This window comes from Anomalospiza imberbis, chromosome 16, assembly GCF_031753505.1.
Source record: "Anomalospiza imberbis isolate Cuckoo-Finch-1a 21T00152 chromosome 16, ASM3175350v1, whole genome shotgun sequence".
NCBI lineage: Eukaryota > Metazoa > Chordata > Aves > Passeriformes > Viduidae > Anomalospiza > Anomalospiza imberbis.
In genome coordinates this window covers 13,641,781-13,658,755 of record NC_089696.1, presented here as the reverse complement: position 1 = coordinate 13,658,755, position 16,975 = coordinate 13,641,781, and the positions used below count along the sequence as shown (strand labels likewise).

Here is a 16,975-nt window from a genome sequence, read left to right as displayed (position 1 = left end):
AGCTCTGTGCACAGGAGATGTGGAAGGAGCAACCTGGGCAAGTGAGAGAGGAGCTCTGAGGTAGGCAGGGAAGGGACATACTTGAATTAATTCCCACACACCTATAGGTAAACCAAGATTCATGAACTACAATGAGAGTGTTTGGGGTTTTTATTGCCTTTTTTTTCCCCCAGAATTTAACATTCTCTGAGACAAACATCCAGATAACTTTATCAAGCACCTGTAATAACACTCCCTATATGTTTGTTTGCATTTAGGGGTTTTGTTTTGCCTTTTCACCCAGCTGAAACTGTGCCTTAATTCCTCACACAAAGCTTCAGCTGCGCCCTGCGAGCACGTCGCTTCCAGCACCAGCCACTGCATCAACCTCCTACTGGCATTTTTTAATTAAAAGAACAGCACTATCACTTCAAATTAGTGCCACATAGCTCATTGGAGTAAGGAGTGAGATGGTGTTTAAAGGTTTTTCTCTCGTGGAAATTTTTTATTAAAATTTGCTCTCTTTTGGGTTTATCAGTAGTTTGTCATTCAGTGCTTGGACAATATCTGATTCTGAGGTGTGCAAGTCCTCTGTGATATGAATGCAAATAAAAGGCTGGCTTTTAATATCTCGACTATTTGATAAACAAGAAGCACCTTCTTCATAAAAACAAAGCAACCAACATTATATTAGTTTATGATTCCCACAAAGCAAGTGTCAGCCTGTTTTTCAAGTGCATTCCCTGTGTGGAGAAGGTAGTGAAGAAATAGATATTTCTGGGAGTTTCTGTGCCATGAACTGTGCAGAGCCGTTTTTGTAATCCTGTTCAGTGAAATTGTTAGGGCTCCGTTATACTAAATTACTGTGAGAGCAAGGAATATATCCAGGGGGAGGTAGCCCTAGTGAGAATTTTCCTCATACAGCATTTCATTTTGTCTGGAATATTAGCACTGTTAACCATCCATGCGAAATGTAATGTATTCAATCTATTTAATCAATTTAAAGTGGAAAGCAAACATCTTAGGCTTTGAGTGAACCAGCTATCCTCATGTACTGGGTTTTTTAGGTATTAAATTCTGGGCATTGGATGTGCCAGTATAGTAGTTTGGTAAAGAAGTTTTTGTTCAAGAGAACTTGTCTTAATTTTTTTTTTTTTTGCAGTGTCCTGCATCCGAGTGGTGTCACTTGCATAAAGTCCTGTTTCTGAATATGCATTAAGGTTGTATAGGAAGAGTCATCATGTTTTTTCCTTCAAGCTCCAGTTTATTTATGTAATACCTTTGATCAAGGTATCTCAGAGCAGTAGTGGGATTGTAATTTATTGATGTAATGGACACTGACATTTTTTACAAGGAAAATGGCAAACAGGTGCTGTCGACAGGCAAAGTGATGGATGTATAATGTTGAAAAAATTGTGACCAAAGATCCAAGTCAGAATAATGCACTAAAACATTTTCACCCAGATCCCAGTCTTTGTGACTAGAGATTCACTTGGGGTTTGAAAGGGAGGTTTCTTTAGAGAGGAGCTTGCAAGTTGTTAATAAAAATTGCCAATGGGAGGAAAGTCCACATATATTGTTGTTAAGCCACTGTTGAGAAACTGATTTTGCAATGAAAATGTTTATTTGTTTTGAAAGAAAAATCTGTGCTAGAATGCTACGCATGCTCTACTTATCTGTTTTCATTCTAAACTCTATTTTTATTTTGCTCTCTGCAGCCAGTCTGTAACTAAAACATTCCTAGCATCCTTTAGCTGGAGATTCAGTCCAGGACTTTTTTGTCCTGCTTTCAAGAAGGTGATTCCAGTCTTTCTTGAAGCTTCTCCAAAGGAAATTTCCTTCTGTAGCGGAAAAGGTGACAATGAGGGAAAACACTGCTTATGGTCCAAAGGCTTAGTGACATCCTCTTACTGTTGTCATGTCCTGCCATGCTTAATCTGACAACAAATGGAAATATTTTAGCATAACTACAATGGCACACGATAAGAGTTGGAGCCACTCTGATGTTAATTCTGCTTGAGTTCACTCGGCTCACGAGCTGGCTGTTAGCAGAATAATGTGGATAAATGCTCTGTGGGCACAGAGGAGAGGGGTTGTGTCTGTGTCCGTGGGCAACAGGCCTCCCTCCCCACCTCCCCATTCAATCGAAGGGTATTTGCCATCATGGATTGGATTTTCTTGCTCAACCAGGGATTGGCTCTGACCAGTGTGTTTGTTTTGTTGTTCATCCCTGGTGACTGTCAGTAGCACTTGGCTGAATAAACAGAGACTATTGATCAAATTTGAAGTCATTAGCTTGGCAGTTTAAATAGATGCTGGCCTATATGATTAGAACAAGGGAATAACACATAGGCTGATACAGCTTTATTTGGAATAAAAGCCTTCTTTTCATAGAGTCCTGTTTGGTGCCATTCAGCTCCCAGTTTGGTGCCTCCCTTAGGTCATGCAAGAATGAGACATTTTGCTTAAAATACCTAAAGTGAAGAGGGTGGCTTTGCTTGTGTAAGAGAGCGATAACACGGGTGTAACAGGGATCTGCTGAACTTTGGTACTAATTGGAGATCAGGTTTGGAAGAAAGGGTTGCTACCATGAGGTTATTGGTTAACCACATCCAGCAGGGGCATGTCCTGGGAGGAATCCTGCTCCATCCCCCAGCTCCAAAGCAGCAGTAGTGTTGGATTGTCCATCTCGCTGCTGCTCAGCTGAGAGACTTGGCTGTGAGATCTGGGTGTTGACACCCAAACACCACGGGTGATTAATTACTTCTGAAGGAAGTAGCTTCCTTTTAGTGGCCGCTGTCGTGCCATGTGCCTGACAGCCTTCTCCATCATTTGAACATTTTGGAGGAGCATTTTGCTGAGGGAGTTCTGGAGTGCTCCGAGATCCCGTTCCAGAGGATGGGCAGTGCTGTGTGAACGCCCCAGCATGGAGCATCACTAATTCCTTCCTGCCGGCCCGCTGCTCCTGAGTCACAGAGCTGCATGTCCCTCGAGAGCTAGCACATCCAGCACCGGGACGCACACGGATTGACCCACATTTCCTCGGGCACAGCAGCAGTCACGTGCAGCTCATTGCGGGGAAATCAGATGAGAACTGATGTAACTCAGTTCATCCAGCGTTTGCATGGCCCGAGCCAAAGTGCTTTTAGGGATTTACCACTTGTGTGACTAATAGGTGATGAGGTAGATTGGAAGGAGTGTGTCTACGTGCTTCATGTAGACAAGACTTATCCTGTAACAATGGCAGCACCAAAAAAAGTCTCTTACACATCATTCTCTCATTGTAGCTTTTAAACGGAACTGGTTATTAAATCAGACTTTCTTCCTCTACGTACAAGCTTTCATACTAATTCCTTGGAAAGTTTGTTGCTTGGGGATGTTTTCCTTGTGACAGCTGGACAAACGTCCTGTAGAAGAAAACAATAATTCAGTCCTAACAAAAAACAAAAAAACAATAATTCAGTCCTAATAAAAGAACAAAAGTAGGTGAATGAATGATAAAAAATTGGCTTCACAAAGCTATTAATACCTCTGTAATTGCGGTCTTTTTTTGGAACAAGCCTCGTTTCTGTCCCATTCTCCTTCGCCTCTGCCACAGCTTCCTTATTCCTGTACATCCACTTGCAGTCCCCCTCCTTCCCCAGTGCCACCACTGTCACCTCCCCATGTCCCTCCCCAGGCTCAGCAGGGCTGGCACAAGGCCCCGGGCTAATAAGCCCAGACAAGCCGATTCCTTGGCAGGTGTCCAGGTGGCTGCTCACCTTTTAGCATCGGTGCCCTCCACAAACACGGGTGTTTGGGGCTGCCTTGGGTTTTTCATTTGTAAACAAGGAGAGTTTGAGCTGAGTTCTCTGAATAAATGAAAAAATAGACATGAAGACAGTGGAGAGCGATTTGCAGCTTCTTGGGCGGATGTTGGAAGTGATTATAATGGGCAGAATAATCACAAAATAAGCTACTGGAGATTGAAAACATTTCCAGGAGTTAAAAACAATATTGTAAAACATCTAATGTACCTGATTCAAAATCAGAAAGGGTGCCAAGAATTTAATTTGGGCGAACACAGTTTGTCTTCTCTCTTCCTGTTTTTAAACTTGCTACCTTTATTTTAGCTTTTGTATAGCAAATTAAAGCAATTTTTCCATTTGTAGCTCAGCACTTAATCCGCCTGAATTATTTTTTTAAATTTTACCTAGATGGTCAGGGTGTCGTTTTTCCCTTCTTTTTTTGCACATGCCTCTTAAATCGTCTGGAATCTGATGGATATAATTTGAATATGGAATGTTAATGAAGACAAAAATAGATGTGTGCAAGAGCTGGTAACAAGGAAACCATCAAGAAGAGAAGTCAGTGGAATGTTTAATTCCATCTAGTGAGGGCAGTTTTCCCCCTAAGACGTTAAAAGCGTTTATACCTCAGTACTAAGATCCAAGTTAGGATCAAGACTTCATTTATTATGGGCCATTAGGCTCTGCCACTTCTTTCCAGCACCAACTCCATCTTGATGATCCATATGTTTGTTATCCTCAGGTTGATAACGACAGCCCAGGGAGCTCTGGGAAGAAAGAAGTACTTGGGAATGAATTCCAGCTGGTCCAGTTTTTGGCTGGCCACTCTAAGTAGCCTAGAACAAAATGAACTCTGGGCTTTTGTGCTCCCTTAACTCTTCACTGAATATGGACTTTCACTGCCCTGATTTTTAAGTCAGAACTCACTCAGGGTCAGGTCAGAAAGAGCTGCTCCAGCTCATGTGTTTGTTACCATCCTGACCACAAAGCAAACAGCAGGTCTGAGAATAAGGAAGGGAAAAGCTGTAAGAGCATGAAAACGTTTCTTTGGCAGCAAGGCCCATGGCTTTGAAAAGCTTTACATGACAAGACTTGAGGCTTTTTATGTTTCTATCCAAACATGCCAAAAAGCACTCAGCATACCTCAGTTGAAATCCAAGCATGGAAAACAGCGAGATGTGCTGGAAATCAGGGAAAGTTTCTGAGGCATTTGTTAACCTGAGGTATGTGGTGGTAAAGCAGTGATACGGTGCTGATGCCTTACTTGAAAGAAAGAATGCTTTTCGTTTACTTGTAAAAAAATTTGGGGTGTTGACTGTGCCTCTTGAAAAGTCATCCAGTACCTGCTTGAATTTGTCCTGGTAGCAGTTACTGAAGTTAGTAGTGCCAGAAGAGGTGCTTGGTAAGTGTTATTCTTTGCAATAGATTTTGAGCAACTGCTTGTTACAAGATTTCCAGTTATTAAAGAAATGCAAAATGAGTCTTGGTTATACTGAAATAAGTTAGGCCCCATGCAGTGTTCTGAGGTTTCTTATTTCTGTGTACATAGTAGCCTGTAAGCCAAATTTTCCTGTGGAATTTCCGTATTGAAAATTCTTCATTCGCTGTTTCTGTATGAATGAAGAAATGTGGATTCTTGAACATTGTGACCACAGTGGTCGTCAGCGTTTTTATACTTGTATTTATGAACTTCTAAAAATTGCTCTAAAAAACAGCAAAATTTGTCGTTTGTATTTTCAATGTTTTTAAAACAGGGATTTTTTTTCCTCCCTTCATTTTGATGAAAGTTAATCTCAGCATCAGCAGCTTCCTGGGTCACTGAAGTGATTCTCTTGCCAGCTTCCTGCTCTTGGTTCACAAGGAAGCTTCAGTTTAACACTGAGTTGAGCAGTCCAGAGCCAAAGCTGTATATTGAGCACTAAGGCAATGTTCCATGTGGATTGTTTAACTACAGCTCTTTTACTGATACATTTAAGCCCCATGGGATGAACTAATAGTTTACATAGTTTACAACTTACACATAATTTTTTGAATAAGTGTTCTTGCTTTTGAGCAATCTACTTAGCACTTGATGAAAACCAGACATTAATTTTGTACTCTTTATTATATACCCCAATTGGAAACTTTTGTTCCTGTAAAGTTGATTTTATATCTTATTTAATTGCAGTACGATATCAAAGAAGTCAAATACTAGTTTTGTCTGGAAAAACAAATCTCAGTTTTAAATTGAGATTGAGAATGTGTTAAATTACATTTTTCTCCTCCTTTACAATAATGCTTAACATTCAAATTGCTTTGTTGAAATGCTGACACTACCTGTATGTGAAGGAATGTAAATACCAGCCACTCTTTGGAGATAAAAACATATGTTTTATGTTTTAAACTGAGAAATCTTCTTCGTTTTAGCTTGGAAGTTGTAGACCTTTTGCTGTTTGACAAAAATTCAGTGTTTCTATTGAACTGTTGCTTGGCTGGATCTACTCAAACTTTGCCAAGATTTTCTGTACCAAGGTTTCTTCTTTCACAGGTTTCACATGTTCTGCAGCAGCAGGTCAGACTCCTTTCTGCCTTCTGCATAACAAGCAGCTCTTCTGAGGCAAGGCAGTATTTATATATTGAGCTGGAGATAGTACCGGCTTAGAAAGTACAAAAGTTGTGTGCTGTGTTCCTGACATTTCAAGTGTTTTGCTCCGTGGACAGGACCCCAAGGCTGGGTCTGGTTTAATTGCTGTGAGTGCTTGTTCATTCTACTGATTGTAGTGCTCAGTTAAGTACCCGCAAATGTGTTGCTTCTGGTTTTGGTCTCTTGTTCTGCACTTTCTCCTCCATTATAAAGCAGCAGACAGCAGTTGTGCAGGTTTTCCTCACGGAATTTCGAAGTCCATTAATTGGATGATGTTTTGTGGGGGGAAAAAAAAAGCTGTTGTTAGTACAGAAACATACTTGTAACTTGAATCTCACAAACTGCATATAAAACATGCAGTTGTAGAAGTGGTCTGGGTAGCCCCGGAGAGAATATCTGGGAAGAAGGAGAATCTAAATTTTTGTGTTTTATAGCGAACATAATATTTATTGGAAAATCCTTTTATGTACTGAATTAGTAAGCAAATGATCAGCTGCACGGGAGAGTCCTTCTAGGCTTCTTTTTGGTAATGAAAATAAGGTGTTCAAGACTTTATACCTTGAACTTATTAAAATGAAGATCAGAGGCACCTTAAATGAAACACACCTCCCTGAAATGCTGACTGAGCACAGGCACTGTTCTCCTCTACAGGAATGTCAGCTAGTTCATACCTAATTTATGCCTCAGCAATATCTAAAGCATTCAGGGTTTATTTTCTGTATTTGATTTTTAATTTAATGTTGTTTGCCTCACATTTTCCAGAGAAACAAATTCATATATCTGAACATTTGGATAGGATTTCTAGAAAGGACCTTTTGTTACTGGGACTCTGGGATTAGAGCTGGGTTTGAGCTGGGTTCAATCCCCAGCTCTGCCTGGGACCTGTTGTGAGCAATGTTGGGATGAGAACAGGGTCCCATTAGGTGCTGACATTTTTAGGGATTTGAAAAAGATGCTTTGAAACGTCCTTGGTGTTGAAAGTACAAAATATGTTTGGCCATCTTAGTAAAATTCAGTTTGGAATCTGAGTTATGAGTGCATGTGGGTGGAGGAACATGTTTTTCATGCTTTAGGAATTTTTTTCCAGATGCTTTTGTGGTGCTTGGGTAACTGTAAAAGCAAAGTATTGAGATTTCAGCATGGATTTATTCCCTAGTTTTAATGCAATTTAAGGGAATTGAGCCACATAGTTTCCTGGTGTGTTTTTAGCTTCATTTTGGTGATGATGTCGCACAGCTCACGATGTGTCTGATCCAAAGTGTGAGCACAAGAAGAATGTGCAAGGCGTGCAGATAAGTCTGTCTGGATAGACACCACTTGCTTGGAAATATGAATAATTCAATGCAAGTGCACGTGGTTAGAGATGCAAAAGATTGAATAAGGGAAGAATTCCAGAGCTGTGTTGATCCCAGTAACTGTAAACTTGCACAGTGAAATGTGGAGTAAATGAAAAGTCCATTTTGTATTTCCAGCGGGAATTTTCCCATTGAAATTGTTTTGTTTAGCTCTCAGCTAAGAAGTTGTATTTGCCCTGAGAACAGAATATTTTTCTGTGTGGTTTTAACAGCAGTTTTGAGGCTTTTACAAATATCCCTGTATCTTACTAGTGTATACCATATAGAAGCTGTGACTGTAGCTGAACCCCGAGTGTATCCTTTGTTTTCAGGGAATCAGGAGACTGTTTGTGGATACTTTAACAAAGCAAAATCTTGACTGAATTTGGGAAATCTCTCCTTACAAAATTATTGTCCCACTTGGCTGTGGTCCTGGCAGAATTATTGGTGGGGGTGGATGACTGAGTTTTAGAAACCACACGGTGGGTATAAATTACATTATGTTCTGTTAACGTATTTCCTGGTAAAGCTGTGTAAATGATGGGCTGTTCTTGGGAATGGCTGTAAAAATGGTGATGGTAATAACTGACTTAGCTCTTAAATTCCAGTTCTCACAGAAACTGGTTGTGCTTTGGACATAATTGGAGACAGTCAGCAAAGAGAAAGTGGAAGGGATGTGAGGGAAGACAGAGCTTCAAGGACATCTTGGTGACAGAGGAAGTGTCACCAGTTAGGATCTCACCCTTGCCCAGCATCTCTGGCTGCATTTCCTACATCTGAGCAACCACTGCAGGGCCAAGAACAATTAGCTGAAGGTGGTAAAACAGCAGTTTGTGAAAGGTTTGCCTAAAAAATAAACTTTAAAAGCACCCATGGAAGTACAATTGGAATGGCACATGGACCAGATAAACCCCATGGGCAGCTTTTGCTTTCAGAGCTGAGGGTGTGTCTGTAAGACTCATGCATTTGGGGATATTCAGGGTGTATGTCTGTCTAGGAAATGGGCAACTCTCTGGAGAGTATGACAATGCTCTTGGCCTGGATTAGAGGGAGGCATTGCAAAGTCATAAGAAAACTGAGGCAATAGCTGGGATTTAATGAAAGATTTAATCTGAGAAACCTTTATCTCAGGTATTTGTTAGGGGTGAGCAGAGGGGGAAGAAGAGAGAGAAAAGTTGGTATGAGGAATAATTGGTAAGCTTATTCCCACCTCTGATTTGTGTGCCTTTCTCAGATTCTGTACATCAACATTAATTCAGCTTCCTATTGATCTCCCTTTTTTATCCCTGCAAAGTTCTTCAACTGATTCCATAACTCTTCAGTGTTTCTCCAAGTTTTACATCTCAGTCAGTTAATTTTTAAACTTGCTTTACTAGTCTTGTGCTGTACACAGTCTCAGTTAAAAGGGAATTTAATGAGTTTTGTTCTTCCAATAGCCCTGTGCTGGGTTTTTCAATGATTTATATTATTGAGGGCTAAGTCAGCCTTTGCTGATTGTATGTGAAGACTTATTGTTGGAGAATTTTTCAGTTTGAGTAATTCTTAGGAGCGGAGATGAAGCTCTTGTTTTGCCAACTTGGTTTCTTATGCAGTAGGAGAACTGCCTCTCATTCGTGACTGGTTTCTGCTTAGGTAGGATGGAATTTTGATTCCTGACTAAGTAGATACTTTAATGACATGTTAATGGACTAATAAAAATGGCTTTTTCTGGGTGTGTGGTTTTTTGAAGATCTCTTCAAAGTTGTCTAGTGTTTGCAACTGGCTACACGAAGCCAAGTTCCAACCCACGAGGAGATCATGCCTTGAAAAGAGGCTTTGATTTTTAGTGCAGCCTACACAAAAGGGCCACAAAAAGGGTTCGTGTATCAACTCTACAGACTCTTTGAGAATTGAGGGGTTTATAATGAAGCCTTGCTTTAATCTGGTAGTCAAGGTCTGCTTTAGCATGAGTTCAGGCAGAGCCTTCCAGTGTCAGGGCATGAATGCAGGGCCTGAATTCGGAGGGCTCTCGTGGGTTTTTGGTTGGTTTGTGTCTCAGATTGCAAATTTCATTGGCACCACAATGCTGAGATCATTAGTAAAGGCCACTCAGGGTGCATGTCAGGATGAAATTAGTTCCATACAGCTAATTGGCTTATTTGGCAAATGTCAGGGAAGGCTGTGGGTTTGTTTATCTCTTCGTGCTCGCCGGCGCTGCAGCGGTTCAGGTTTGGTTACTGAGAAGTTAAAGCAGTCTGGATTTATGCATTTCAGTCTCAAGCAGACGAAGAGAAAGACCAAAAGTATTCCTAAAGCAAACAAAAAAATGACTAGAATAGAAACCTTGGCCTTTGTGGTGACAATTTAAAGTGCAATTTGTGAATAAAGTGGTGTATTTCAGTTCAGTGATGTGGCCAGCTGTAGAGAAACTGCATTTTTACACACTTCAGCCATCTTTCCCATCAAACCATTTTTTGTACCCCACCACATATAAATGATTATCATCCTTAAAAAAACCAGACATGTGAAACCTTCGTGGGTTGTCTGGTAGTAGAAATAAAACCAGACCTCATCTGCAGTGAAGTCTCATTCAAGCTTATGTGCAGAGAACACAACTGTAAGCAGAGTCATTCCTCAGGGCAGTTCAGAAGGGGTGGCTTGTGGTATTCAGAGTATTTTCCACAAAATCCATGGAATTGTTTGGACGAGACATGATTTCACATAAGAGATTCAGCAAAGATTTTAATTGTGGGCCATGAGTTTTAGGGTGTTGGAGCAGCATGTGGTGAATAGCTGGTGTTTCCTTTTTTCTCCTTTTTTGGAGGAGGCTTTTTTCCACTTCATGTACACTGTTTTTGCCATGCAGCCTTCCCAAAGCAGTTTTTCAGAATGGTGGGATTTCTGCTGTGGAAACCAGGCTGTGAGCTGGCACACACAGGGGACTGTCCTGCTGGGGCACCTCCAACACAGGCTACCAAGTTCACAAGTCAAAACCTATGCAGACTTTGAAGCATTAGCAGAGATATTTCTATTACTTGGATATCTCAAATTTGACCTGCTTTGCAGCCTTTTTCATTTTCCAATTGTGTGCAGTAACTTTAGTCTCATTTTATGTCAAGATCTTTATTGCTTTCTGTTCCAAAGCCTCATTGTTCTTCTTTGCTTCTATCTTAGAACAAACCGACCAGCCTGTGGTGCTTGTAATGATCATGCTGCATATCTCTATGATTAAAGATGGTCTATACAGAAGGAAATATTGAGTGAAGTCCTTTCTACGCCATCATCCTGCTGGCCTGTGTTTATCTTCTGTCACAAAGTAAAACGAATGTATCCTGGAATCTGGCTGCCTGTTTGTACAAGCATAAATAATTAACCTGAAATATCCAAGGGAGGGCCAGAGATGGCTGCAAGTGGTATTTGCCAGCATGGTTCACTGTGACCTCCCCCCACCTTTCCTAAGAAAGATGTGGACGTACTGCTGGTTTGTCTTGTCTCCAGAATTAACTTGGGTACTGAGCTGTGGTTAGCTCAGATCACATCCACATGTAAAGGTCCTTAATTTGAGCATGGAGGCTCCTACCTTTAACTTGCAAAGTGTGAATGAATGCAATCCCAGGTGCACATTTGCCTGCTGTTTTGCATTGGTACAGGCTGGGCCTATGGAATATTTTCATCACTTGCCTTATTTACTTTACTTTTCCCTCCAGGAAATTCTGTCCTTTGTACACTGTGCAGCTGGAAACACTTGTAACATCTTAGCAGTGTGCAATGGGATGGGGTGTGTTGGGAGTTGGACTCTGTGATCCTTATGGGTCCCTTCCAAACTGAGACATTCTGTGGTGTATGGGAATAAATCTGGTGCTGATGCAGTCAGGCTCTGTTTACTTGGGAGTGTTTGAAATGGTTCCTCTCCCAGAGTGTTTTTCTGTGCCTCCCTGCAAGTGCTGCTCTCGCTGCAGGATGGTGTCTCAGGGTGAATTAGCAGCTTTCTGATGCAATTCTCAGCTGGGTTGTTCAGACACTGGTGCCACTCTGTGCTCTCCTCACTGTACCAGTCCTGCTCCTGCAGCACCTCCTGAACCACAGCAGATGATTCATTTCTGTTTGGAGGCAGGGTGGACAACCAGGGCCTGGCAGAGGAACCTCTCAGCTCACTCAAGTTACATCCCCAGGGTGAATACTGACTTTGTCTAAGGCTCATCCTTTCTTCACCTCCTGCCAAATATGCTTTCACACTAGCACTTCACCCAGCTGGCTAATTTGGCCTTTGAAATTATCTCAATAATGTCAGGTACTTAAAAAAACATTCCCATCCCTTTATAAATATTATAATCTAGATGTAAAGACATTGTTTCAGTGTTGTTTGGGATCTGTTATATTAAAAAAAGAAGTTTTTCGGAGCTGTGCAACAATCGGGAGTGGAACATAAACAAATCCTGTGTCAGGCTGAAACAAGTTGGTTGACTTGGAGGAGGCAGAATGTAAATACCCAAGTCAGGAGAATTAGTACCTTTTGTAGTGTTGCAACAATTGCAGGGAGATCACTCCTGCTGACAAGCCCAGAACCTTTCTTGTTTAAAATAAATTAAAACTAAAAGAAAAAGCACTTCAGAAAACGGGCAAAGAGGGGATTTGGGCAAGGCCTGGGCAAAGAGCTTAGGGTCTGTCTCATTCTCCTAAACCCTCTCTGAACCAGGGATAAAATTAATAACTTTTTAAGCCTTTGTAGCTAAATCTACCCAAGTCCATGAATTTGGGGCTTGAAGTAGCAGCCATCAGGTCCTCTCCTGTTGGAGACGATGTGTTTAAGAAGGAAATGTGGCCCAGTCCCAGCTTTGCACAGCAGGGAGGGGCTGTCTGCTCTGCTGCTGGCATGGTTTCACATCCAAGTCTCCCGTTGCTGACCTTTGCCACCTGTTTTTTTACTGGAATTTAGAAATCTGTGGCTTTTAAGTGATACAGCTCTTGCAAATATTTTTTGCTCTAGTGGGTTTAACATGCAAATAGTGGAACAGAGCCAGTGGTCCATCTCGGGCAGCCTGATTCTGGAGATTGCTCCATAAAGGTTTATTTCAGCTATTAGCTTCTGTGCCAATATTTTTCTTACAAGAAAGAGTAATAATTTTTGCAACCGAAAATTGAGGGTTTCACAGGCTGTGAGTGGAAAATTGGCAGCTGTGCTCATCTACTGTAGACTGAAAGGCTGGGGCAGAGGGAAAAGAGTTACATGAAAAATATAATTCTTCAATAATAGCTTTAGAAATTTATGCTGCTATTTTGAAAGCACACCTGAAATATGGAATAAAGGTAATAATTATATGGACAAACCATATGCATAAAGTTATGGATGTCATCCTTCTCCAGCTCAATAAATTATTCTTAAAACCGGGGATGACAAAGTAGAGTTGATTTTAAAAATCTCACAGAATTCTCTTTGGCTGGTACTAGCATGCTGAAGTTCTTATTTTACTTGTACTTAGTCTCTCTTTCTTGAGTAGTTTTTCCCCTGAAACACTCTCAACAGGAAAAGGAAATTAAAGGTTGCTCTGTCGTGCTTCCACAGGCAGCGGATGGTGATTCTCTAACCCTGTGTTGTTTCAAATTGAATTGCTATAGTCTGGCACACTTCTCTTTTTGGTCAGTTGTCTAAAAAAAAAAAGGAAGAGAAGCTTTCTCTGATTATAGTTTACCAGTGTAAGAAATAAGTAAATTTTAATTAGTTTTGAAAATCCTTTCCTGGTGTGGCTGCTTTAATTATCACTAAGAGGGGGGATTTGTGTAATTTTTTCCATGAGCTTCTGGGTTAAATAGTGGATTTCTTTGATCTGTTTGCTTGACACGTGAGGTGAGGCAGTTTTTTCTCTGCTGCCTGTGTTACGTAGGGAATGTTGCTCTGGAGCTGAGAGGTGGAATTCTAGTAGAAGTATATAAAAATAAATAAAGTATTTGTTCCTTTACACCTTCCCTTTCCCCAGTATAGAATTACAGTGAGACTGAGGGTAAGTCAGGAAGAAGGGGAGATGGAGATGAGAAGGGGAAATGGTCCACACCTGGGGAATTGGCCATTGATTATTTTCTGAGCTTTCATTCTCATGCTGAAAGATTTCTTTTTTCTCACTGGGGAAAGAGACTCCCTCAACGGTAATTATGTCTTTTATAGTTACCTTCCTTTCTTGGATCTTAGTTTGAGATAAGTTGAGCTCCAATATTTTCCTCTTTGGCTCTGGAGTTGTTTTTCCTGGCCTGTTAGAACATTTTAATGGATACTAAACAACTTGGATTGCTGAGATCCTACTGAGCAGTCCTTATGGAAAAGCAAATTAGACTTGTAGCTGGTAATAGACTTGGTAGAAATGGAGATTGATGTGAGTTTCCTGATGTAATTTTTTCTTAAACTGCTGTGCTGGTGAGTAGAATTGGAGAGAGGGAAACGATGTCTCATTTGTGGCCCTTTCAAAGGAAAACATCTTGATGCAGATTTTTTTTTTCAGTACATTTATTTTTCTCCTGAGTTGAGGCCCTGTCACACTTATCCCCAAACCTTTGTGTATTTACAGATTGCTTCTGCTGTTGCAGAATTCCTGCCATGCTTTGTTTCACCATGTATCCACACTTTGTGTGCAAGGAGCAGGAGGTTGCACTACATTTAATGTGACTTAGTGAAGAGGTCTCTTCCAGGAATCCCAGAACTATTCTTTGTTCAGAAAATGTTTAGCCCTTGTTCTAAAATGGATGGATTCTGAAACAACAACAAAAATCTGATTTAGCATTTGTATAAACATAAAATAAAGAAAATTAGGAGGTTTTAATGCAAAGGGATGCTCATTAAATCTTCCATGTGTTGTAACAATAGAATTAAAGCAGCAAATATAAAGCCAAATTTATATGTAAATATTCCAATCCCAGATAAAGAAAACAATGCTCACATCTAATATTTAGGTGTTTTTTTATGAATTATGATCAAGTATTATTTTAGCTGATATGATTACCCGAAAGCTTTTTTTACAGTCTTAAGATTTCTTTATTTGCTTTTTTGTTTTGCAGTATTATGTGCCAAGAATCTCGCAAAGAAAGATTTCTTCAGTAAGTATGTCCAAATTGTGTAACTTTCTGCTCTGGATTAATCATATTTATTTGGAGATGGTGCATTACTGTGGAGGCTCATCTGTGTGTCGTATGCACTGCTTTACTACAGGAGTACACGTTACTCTGGGTTGTAGATTGTGTGCACTTCAGGGTTGGAAGCACCGAGGGCTCACAAATTCCAGCTGGAAGTCTGACTGATGGAACCACAGGCAGGCTGCTGCTCACAGCTCTGTGCTGGGGGGTACCAGGAGCATACACCTCAAACACAGGATTTACTAAAATACTTTCAGGATAATGACAACTATCCTTTCTTGAGGGGGGAGCTTCTAATGGCAGTGTCTTGGAAGCAGCAAAACAAAGGACTGTGTTTAACGGCACCTTTTCCTTTCCCCAGGACTTCCTGACCCATTTGCTAAAATAGTTGTGGATGGGTCAGGTCAGTGCCATTCCACTGACACTGTGAAGAACACGTTGGACCCCAAGTGGAACCAGCATTATGATCTGTGAGTTGTTTGTAAGGTCATAAGTAAACAGTATCCCAGAGATTTGTCTAGTGAATAAACAGTGCGGGCTTGGCACTGCTACTTCATTTTGTGTTAGCAAGAAGAGTCACGTTTCATGGAATCTCATTGAATTGGTTGGAAGGGACCATAAAGATCATCCAGTTCCTTGCCATGGTCAGGGACACCTTCCACTAGACCAGGTTGCTCCCAGCCTGGCCTTGGACTCTTCCAGGGGTGGGACAGCCCCAGCTTCTCTGGACAACCTGTGCCAGGGCCTCAGCACCCTCACAGAGAAGAATTTCTTCCCAATATCCCATCTAACCCTGCCCTCTCAGGGACTGATTTTTTTTTTTTCCAAGAAGAAAATCCTTGTTAATAAAGAAGTGGTACTTTGCTTTTACGTGTTTGAATTTGGAGATATTTGTATGGCAGGTAAACAGCATAAGGGCTTAGTGAGCTCTTCTGGAGCAGTGCCATCCAGCTTTTACAGAAAATTGTCCTTGTTGGAATGATTTATTTTCTTCAAATTATTAGAACCATAAATTCTGCAGTTTTGTGCGTTAATCGACTTGTTGTTTAGGTTTTAATGAGGCTGGCTGTAGTTAAATTCATGCTGCAGCAATATCAATTTCCCATGCTGTGTGAAATCACTGTGCAGTAATTCATTAATAGCAGCATTTTGGGCATAAGCACTTGTGTACTTATAATAAAGAGGCATGACCAATGTACTAAAATGTGTCAAAATTTGTACCAATTACAGCATCAGTTCTGTGGAGTAAAAAGAGGTTATTATTTCTAAAATTACTCTTTTAATATGTATCTTTCTAGATACGTTGGGAAAACAGATTCCATAACCATCAGTGTATGGAACCATAAAAAAATCCATAAGAAACAGGGAGCTGGCTTCCTGGGGTGTGTCCGACTCCTCTCCAATGCCATCAGCAGGCTAAAAGATACTGGATGTAAGAGCAATTCCTCCCTGGTGTGACCAAGAACCCTCCATACCTTGTACTGAGTAGTGAATGGTGCTCCCACCCAGCCCTTCCCAGGGTTGACTTTTCCAATTCTCCTTTGCAGACCAGCGTTTGGATCTATGCAAACTCAACCCCACAGACACCGATGCTGTCCGAGGCCAAATAGTGGGTAAGAATGATCCCAGCTAAATTCCATCTGCTTGGTAAATATCCATAGGGAAAAAGTCACTGCTTCTGTGCCTGCTCTGTGCTGTTTCTTCTTATTTTACTGGGATTAAATTACATAACCTGAAAATTTTCGTTACACTCCTATGCAGGAGTTTGTTTTCTCTTAGTTGATGATGGGAGACAACATTAAAAACAGGGAATGCATCTGGCAAGGCTTCTGCTGCATCTCTGGAAGGGTGAATGTCACTGTGAAATGATGCATTTGGGCAAGGTGACAGGCAGAGTGTGTTAAAAAAGGATCTGGAGGAGTTAAAAGACATTTTACAAGGTGCTGGTTTGATACTTTTGACTCATGCAAGCCATTTCCAAATTTCAACAAGGCCGTGCTCATTTTACAGCAAATTTACCCCACGTTTTACTGCCCCCAACCAACCCCAGCTTTTCAGTGATATATATTTGGCAAACTCCAAATTCTCACCCTAAGATGACATCTAGTGGTGAGCAATTTTTTTCCAGCTTCTCTTTCTAAATCCTCCTGAAA

At 40.9% G+C, this 16,975-nt stretch overlaps 1 protein-coding gene across 4 annotated transcripts in view; it reads left to right on the top strand.

Moving 5' to 3' along the window:
• The window catches only part of SMURF1 (SMAD specific E3 ubiquitin protein ligase 1), a 45,432-nt gene that overhangs the window by 11,334 nt on the left and 17,123 nt on the right, over positions 1-16,975 (top strand). For all 4 annotated transcript variants that reach the window (XM_068207163.1, XM_068207162.1, XM_068207161.1 and 1 more), the window contains exons 2-5: positions 14,748-14,786; positions 15,184-15,292; positions 16,121-16,254; positions 16,370-16,435. In XM_068207163.1, coding sequence (XP_068063264.1) covers positions 14,748-14,786; positions 15,184-15,292; positions 16,121-16,254; positions 16,370-16,435 — 348 coding nt within the window. The remainder of the gene's footprint in view (positions 1-14,747; positions 14,787-15,183; positions 15,293-16,120; positions 16,255-16,369; positions 16,436-16,975) is intronic.